The sequence below is a fragment of the Lampetra fluviatilis genome, chromosome 33 (genome assembly GCF_964198595.1).
Source record: "Lampetra fluviatilis chromosome 33, kcLamFluv1.1, whole genome shotgun sequence".
NCBI lineage: Eukaryota > Metazoa > Chordata > Hyperoartia > Petromyzontiformes > Petromyzontidae > Lampetra > Lampetra fluviatilis.
The window spans coordinates 6,060,272-6,068,016 of record NC_136307.1 but is presented as its reverse complement, the minus strand read 5'-3'; the positions used below and the strand labels follow the sequence as shown (position 1 = coordinate 6,068,016).

Genomic DNA, 7,745 nt, shown 5'->3' with positions numbered 1-7,745 from the left:
GTTGCGACACACGTGTCAACCACTGCACCACAATGTCACCACCCAGAAAAGCTTCGGGATAACCAGGACAGCCTTCCTTAAACCACCGGGATGGTCGGGGCCAAACCTGGACTTTGGGTATCATTACCCCAAGCACGATTGTGATGTACCCCAGTATTAAATGGAAGCTGCCGCATTTTCAGACCTGCGGTGGTGGAATTCAGATGCTTGGGAGTCTGGCAGTGATGCTGAGGTTTACACTTTTATTTCAACGAATGCCAACGAAAATTACGAGGGCGCAACACGCACTTGAAATGTCCACGAGGGAATTGATTTTATACACGTAAAGTACTGCAGGCCCACTCGCCCAAGCGAAGTTCAACACCGTGGCAAATGCATAATTTTACAACTTTGCTTCATATGAACACACTGGCACTATATTTTTGTACAGTAAACGTGAGCGACATATGGATCCATCTTGTGCGAGGACAACAACACCAGCGCTTATGGCTGTACACGCCTTTAAGCCGTGGAGGGGCAAAGGGAGGGAAGAGAATGGGAAAGAGAGGTGAGCTAAGTGGAACGGAAGGATGAAGGGGGCAGTTAATGTAGGATCACAGAGCTTGGGTAATTGTTGGCGCCAGTTCGTTGTCTTCCCGCTTGTCCGTGATTTCCTGCGCTCCTGAATCATTCTCTCCCGAGATTTAACAAAAACTGCATGCGTCACAAATTCAGGTTGATGGCCCATTGAATCTGACACATCATATCTACCAATGGCCATTGCAAATCAGCTCCCCGATGTGTTTTCGGGGTTGTACTGGCTGTCTGTTGTCTCCACACGGAGCATGGTGTCTCGAAGTCTTCGTGCCATGTGCAGAATTCAGTTCCTGAAGCTCCCAGCACTTGGGAGCAAAACGTCCGACATAGTGCCGAGCAAGCGGCACAACGCAAAAACACATCGCAGAGCTCGACAGCACATCTGTGAAAACATACGCAGTAAGGACCATTGCAAGGAGAACTTTGTACCCGCTCCAGTGGTCTGCTGTGGGGCACAGCAGATCTATGAGTCCTGAGCAGAATCACAATTATTAAATGAAAAGCACAAGCAGTGAACGTCCAGAAGTCGCCTATACATGGAACCAATTCTTCAATAAAAAATAGCTTCAATTCCACCCGTGCAAAACAGCCATCATTGCCAGTTCTTGAAATATCCTTCCCCATTAAGTGGAAAGTCGGCTGTTGTCACGTAAATACCTTTTTGGTTTATACTCAACTCACCTTACGTCATTAACCATCACTTATTTTGCTGAAGGGAGCAAGACGACAATTTTGCGTTCAGGCGGTGCTGCTGCTGCTGCTGAACATGTCTGTGCCTGCTCACCACGTGCTGCTCACCACGTGCTGCTCACCACGTGCTGCTCACCACGTGCTGCTCACCACGTGCTGCTCACCACGTGCTGCTCACCACGTGCTGCTCATCACGTGCTGCTCACCACGTGCTGCTCACCACGTGCTGCTCATCACGTGCTGCTCATCAACACAGCGAATGTCATCATGAGACCACCCTACGTCGGGCACATGTATCTCCCACTACGATCGGCGGCGTGGACAATTTTTTCTAAAACTGTCAGGAGGACGCTGGTGCGGTCCTGGATGCCCGTCCACTTGCTTCCCCCGCATCGGAGACTCAAGGCGGCCGCGTGTCGCAAGGCCGTGGAGTGGGGCTACGCGGCTCCGGAGTGGTGGTCTAGGCTCAGTCGCATGGTGTGACTTTTGCGCCATTGAGGAAGATGGGAGCCAAGCGCAGAAGCGTATGTGGTGCCAGCCCGCGCAAGCGTAACATGAGTTCGGCAAATGTCCCCATACCTATTGGGAAAAAACACAAGAAAGAAAGAAAGCATGAATTCTGTGACGCTTTCTAACAAAGCTTGATTTTACTTTCCATGCTAAGTCTTCTTTAACTATGAATAATGTAACACAATTTTTGTTCCTGGGTAGTAAGTGTTATTTCGTAATTGCTTATGCCTAAAATGTAAAGAAAATGGCTATTATTCCCCACAAACTTTGCTTTTGTGACCAGGACAGTGATATTTTGAAATTTACATATTTTCAATGAGAAAACAGGCGAATTTGTGCCTTTTCGTTCACATAAAGTCAGAAAAAAACAACATATGAATCAAAATTAACATGTAATTATACTAAAGTAATAGAAAAATTACTACAAAAGATTTAGAAGTGAGTAGTTTTTTTGAAATTGTTCCTCCCCACAGAGAACTTGGTACGCTGTGGACAGTCCCGCCTGTGGTAGTGCGCCTTGGTGTCTAAATTTTTTGTAGCGTAACTTGGGTCACCAACATGACAAATGCAATAAACATAAACACAAGCACAACATGTTCTTGGTTCTTTTGGTAAAGTTACGTAGAAGGGAAATAACTAAAATATATAAATAGTTTTTTGTATTATTTTTATTATTTTATTATTTCCCTTCTACGTGACTTTACTGAAAGAATCAAGAACATGAATCCCTGCAATCACGAAAGCTTTAAATCAAAACAAGCACAGCAATTAAGCAAATAGAAATCGCAGCAGAGAAATTATCCTTTGCAGGTGTAAAACATCGTGAAAAAATTCTGCTAAGAATTTGGTATTCACGCCATTCTTACAGCACACAGCTATCGTGAAGGCACTATGTTTCACATAGTGTGCAGTGTAGTTTCGAAGTAGGTTGCGACGACGTTGCTATGTTTAATCCCATTTGAGTAATTTGTGGGGGAATTTTTTTCATCTGATGAACTTGAGCCATGTCGTCGGCACAGAATGGCGTGTTTCGAATGATCCTAGGGAAACTTTCATATCCACTGTGAAGTGGACAGGTTGTGAGTAATTTTACGGTTAATATGCCCATAGTAATAACCAGGGCAGCCTGCCGAATTTTAACTGCGAGATGTTAACTACCTCGTGGGGTATATAGGAGGTTGTGGGTTCATTCCGGACCCGGACGCCTGTATATTTGGAGTTTACATGTTCTTCCCGTGGTCAAGTGGATTTTTCTCCGGGTCTTCTGTTTTTTGCCATCCACATTTTTAAACATGCGTTTAATAATATTTGGCTGCTATAAATGTCAACATGATAAGCCACTTCCTTCAGCTATCATTTGTGGCCAGGTTGCTTCTGAAAACGAGCTACATAGCTCAGCGATCCTTACTTGAAAAAAATAAATAAAATAATTGTAAGGTTCCATTCTGAACGCGTATATTTTTTGTTTAACGCAAAATTTAACTCTCAACTCCTCACCTTCCATAACCGTGGGGCCGAAGGAGGCCGAAGTGGGCAGGTCGTGCATCACGAGGAAGGCGGCGAGCATCCCGAACTGCGACCTGGCCACCGTCTTCCCCAGCAGGTAAGACTTTACAGCCGCTGCACCTGCTTGGGCTGCGCACACAGAGAGGGATGACCGGAAAATTGAACAAGTCAGGTAAAAATGGTGCACGCGCCGGGAGCATGTCACGCTTTGTCTGCGAAAGTATCAGTTCGTTGGTGGCACCGAAGCTGATGGGTAGCTGTTAGGGCAAAAAAGTGTTTGAAATTCATAAAATAGTCATTTTCTTCTTTGATTTTATGTTTCCTCAGTTTTGGGAAAGAGATCCACTTTCACAAGGGTTCATAGGTGAACGATCAAAGCAGGCAGTGGTGTCATCACGTGGACCATCGTTTCAAACTGGTGACCACAGTCAGCGTAGGAGGAAACAGCCGGATCTGCCATGTGATGGGGAAACCCGTTCTCTACATGTGCAGACACGCACGCACGCACATCCACATGCGCGCACTCACTCTGCAGCCACGTGTCCAGTGCCTGGTCCACCACACCCTTCATGGCATCGAGGAACTCGGGCACGATGAGGGGACGTGCCTTCCCGTCCGTGCCGGGGCAGCCCTCTCCAGCGACGGCTGCCGCGGTGACCCCGGGCGACCCTGCCACTCCGTGCCGCCCGCTGAACTCCAGCAGCAGCCGGAGCTGCCAGAGTGCGGTGGTGTCCGGGATGCTGCGCGACTGCAGCATGCGTGTCGCCTGCCCAGTCGAGGGGTTGACCCACGGATGAGGGGGGGGAGGGGGTACAAGTAGCAAGACATGAAACCAGCAGAGAACCACATAGTGTGTCACCTATGGACAAGACCTGGCTGATAATAATAATGCAATTTATAACGCGCGCAAATTTCGCGGAAGTAACGGCCGCAACTCAGAGGCGCGGAGCCAAGCTCAGAGTCGCTCGAAAGCGCGTGGTTATAGAGGTGAGTTTTTAAGTGTCTCTTGAAGGAGGCGATTGAGGTGATGCTGCGAATGTGCATTGGGATAGCGTTCCAGACTGTTGTGGCTGCCACCGAGAAGCGGCGCATAGACATGACCATCCTGGATCTTGGAATCAAGAGGAGGTCGTGAGTCGCGCTGCGCAGGCATCTGCCGTGTGCTGAGCTGCAAGTTGTCAATAATGAAGAAAGGTACGGTGGGCAGGCAGATGTGAAGGCATTGTGATGATCACAGGTGGTAATTGGTCTGGGGGGGGATAATGAAGGGGGCTTTAGATTGAGGGACTCAAGTTGAGTTTCAGGTCCAGGCAGGGTTGACTCTTCATTATCGTAACCACCATCATCATCGTCTGCAAGCAGTTTCAGTTTCCTTGCAGTTACAGATGCGCAGGGCATCTTGTTCATATGAGCACATCGTGCCACAGAGATGAAGATTCACCGATTAAACCTTTTTTTGTTACCAACCTACTCGGATTAAAGGTACATAAATTGAGCTGAAATTTAACTGAAACCAAATGTAAGAGAACAGTGGCAACTCTAGGATGCTTTTCAGTGGTTGTAGGCAAATACAATGTGGATTTGAATATCATCTACACGTGACAACGTTATCATCATCATCATCATTATATCCTGTGTAAATAAATCATGAATCATTAGGTTAGAATAAACAATAATATATTCATGATTATCATCACCATCATCCACATTATATATGATGGTAAAGCAAGCACCACCACCACTACCATCCACACAGTGGTGGTGGCGGTTGTGTTAATGTAGATAGGCGGTCAACTTAGAAAGGAAAAATCTCCACCGTTGGCTCCGGATCAACAGTGCAGATGACCACCATCCAATCAGTGTACGTGCGGAGCTGTGAACGTGCTTAATCATCGATCCCAGTAAAAAAAAAATTGCAGCAACTGAATCGATTGGCACTTGCAAATGCTAATAAATGCTTGTCGCATTCCAATGTGATTGGTCAGTGGCAGCCTTCGAAAGGCATCAGTGTCAGAGCTCATCAATCACCACGTAGTTTAAACACACACAAGGACACAACACAGGGCTGAACAAATTCTGTCAGACATCTAGAAGTGTGCGAGACCTTCGCTCTGCTCGTATTTATCCTGAGCCCGACTTTGCAGTATTTTTGTTGTTGTCAGAAATATCGATAACATGTGCTGTAAATCGATTTTAATCCGAGTTTTTTTTTTGTGCACGCGATAATTAATCGATAACGTTGAAAACCATCATGAGACGTAACAACGCCGGTGCTGGAACGAGCGGGTGGCGACTGCCCCCACCTGGTACGCGGCCATGTACGTGGGCAGCAGCTCAGGCTTCTCCTGCGTCACGCACTCGTACAGGACGGACGACAGCATGTCGCACGCCGCGCGGCCCTGCCAACGGCAACCGCACGACACGGCACGCGGTTACACTGCGTCATGAGCCCAGGAGATGCCTGGTTTGAAGACGCCACAACCAGAGTCCGATCTACGAGTCTATTATTGTGCAGCCCTATCAGAGACTTAGTCTGTGACGTGAGTGTTCAAAGACTATCAGAGGAATCGTCTGTCAGCTGTCTAAAGGCCCTTTCGAAGATAGTCATTTAAACACATTCCTGCGGAGGGAGCTGGTAGGAACGTTGGGTTTCTCGGTCAATGGCCAGGGTCAACGGCGGCGTGGTATATTCCGCAAATATGGCCGACTGTGAGGGCGGACACAAGCCGGTGTGAGTAGGTTAAACGTTGAGTTTTATAAGGGCACCACGGGGTGACCAGCCCCTCGCCACCCAGCCCCACCCCTCCCACCCCCCACCCAGCCCCTCCCCACCCTCTCCACCCAGGAACACACCTCCCATTTTTGGATGCACGACGGACAGACGGACGGACACAATAATCCCCTGTGGGCTGGTGTAACCAGGAGGTTCCTACCAGTAAGATGCCAGCTGAAACAATTACTGTCAGAGGCTCGTCATTTAGGACCATCATAGGATGGTCTGTCACAGTCTATTGTGCAAAGTCTGTCGATCTACTTCCTGAAGACCACATCACATAAACTATTCTGCCAGGCAATTGTCCAAAGACCCTAACGGAGACCGATCTGCCAATGTACCATCTAGAGGCATGTCCACAGAGTGGTAAAGAGTCAAGGAGGCATCTCTCACCTCTTCAGAGCTCTCGACCGCCTTGCAAAAGTGCTCTGCAAATGCCAGGATGGCTGGGTCGGAGGAAAACGCTTGGATGGCTTCGGGCTGTAAGAAAAAAAACAGTTTTATAATCATGCCAATAAAGCTGACTGCAACACACCAAATGTGCGACAATAGTTCTGCCACAACCGTACCCCAACGTGATGAAGGCGCTGATGCCTGCAGGATTTGTGAAAGGACATTTTCCTCACATTAGCGGTGAGGAATCTTTTCCTCACCGAGAGCCAAATAGGACGTTCATATAGCTTTGGCGGGCCACACATTAGCACCTCCGATTAGCACGGTTGACTACGTATGGTGCAAAAGAATTTCACATACATACAGCACACATATCAGTCACTTCCATCATTGAAAGAGTCACACAAGTGACTGAGCACACTATAATTTGAAACACGGTGTTGCCCGGTCGAAAATGTTCTCCAGTATCTGATTAGTGGAGCTAATACGCTTGCAGTGATGGACACATTTATTTTGCGGGCTGCTTGAAGTGATAGGCCTCAAGTGGCCGCAGGCCATACGCAATTAACTCAAGGGATGTATCCGGCCTGCAGGCCATGGGTGCTCCATCACTGCGTTAGTCACTGTCGTGTCAATCGGTTGCCTACTTGTTTGTCTACTACTGCTACTTTCATGTTCATCACTATGCCGACTCTCTCATTTACACCATGTCACGAAACCAATTACTCAATTGGGATTAGACACAACAATCATCGCCCTCCTACTGCCAGACTGAAGCCCGCTTGCAGGCCAGGTACCGAGTCACCTTGTGCCGCACAAGGAAAGCTGCCACTCGAGATGTCCTTTCAATAAATATATAAGATGAGATGTTTTGCAAGTCACTTATCACGTATCAAATGCTTCATGACGCCCCGGCATATAGGGTGCTTTCTAAAAAAATAATTATTATTCTTGGCAGAATCAAACTGCAATGGTCACCCGGACTCTCTGTAGCTCGGGGCTCTGATGAGTGAAGGTCTGGGCGAGGAGGCTGCGGTAACCCATGGGGTCCTCGGCAAACGATAGGTGCCCGGCGCGTTTCTTCACGTACAGACGCCCATCCCGCTGCAGCATCGACCTGGGAAAGGGCCAGCGACGAAAGCCACGTGGCGTTGGTCAGAGCAATGAGGGATGGTGGAGGTGGTAAGAGTGCAGACAAATTGTTTAAAGGCGAGTGCAGGAATATTCTTGTTACCGAAGGCACAATAGGAAACTTCGAATACCTTTGGCGGCAGGCCACAAACATTAGCATACACTT

General features: G+C 48.0%; 1 protein-coding gene across 8 annotated transcripts in view; it reads right to left on the bottom strand.

Annotated features, from left to right (window-relative positions):
* Positions 1-211: 211 nt before the first annotated feature.
* ANAPC1 (anaphase promoting complex subunit 1) overlaps positions 212-7,745 on the bottom strand; it is a 43,803-nt gene continuing 36,269 nt past the window's right edge. For 6 of the 8 annotated variants that reach the window (XM_078871913.1, XM_078871915.1, XM_078871916.1 and 3 more), the window contains exons 45-49: positions 7,427-7,565; positions 6,449-6,535; positions 5,586-5,681; positions 3,811-4,048; positions 2,650-3,411 (exon numbers count right to left, since the gene is read on the bottom strand). In XM_078871913.1, the coding sequence (XP_078728039.1) occupies positions 3,101-3,411; positions 3,811-4,048; positions 5,586-5,681; positions 6,449-6,535; positions 7,427-7,565 (871 nt within the window). In that variant the 3' untranslated portion in view covers positions 2,650-3,100. Of the gene's footprint in view, positions 1,846-2,649; positions 3,412-3,810; positions 4,049-5,585; positions 5,682-6,448; positions 6,536-7,426; positions 7,566-7,745 lie in introns of those variants that run through there. The other 2 variants (XM_078871920.1, XM_078871921.1) reach the window with 1 other exon arrangement.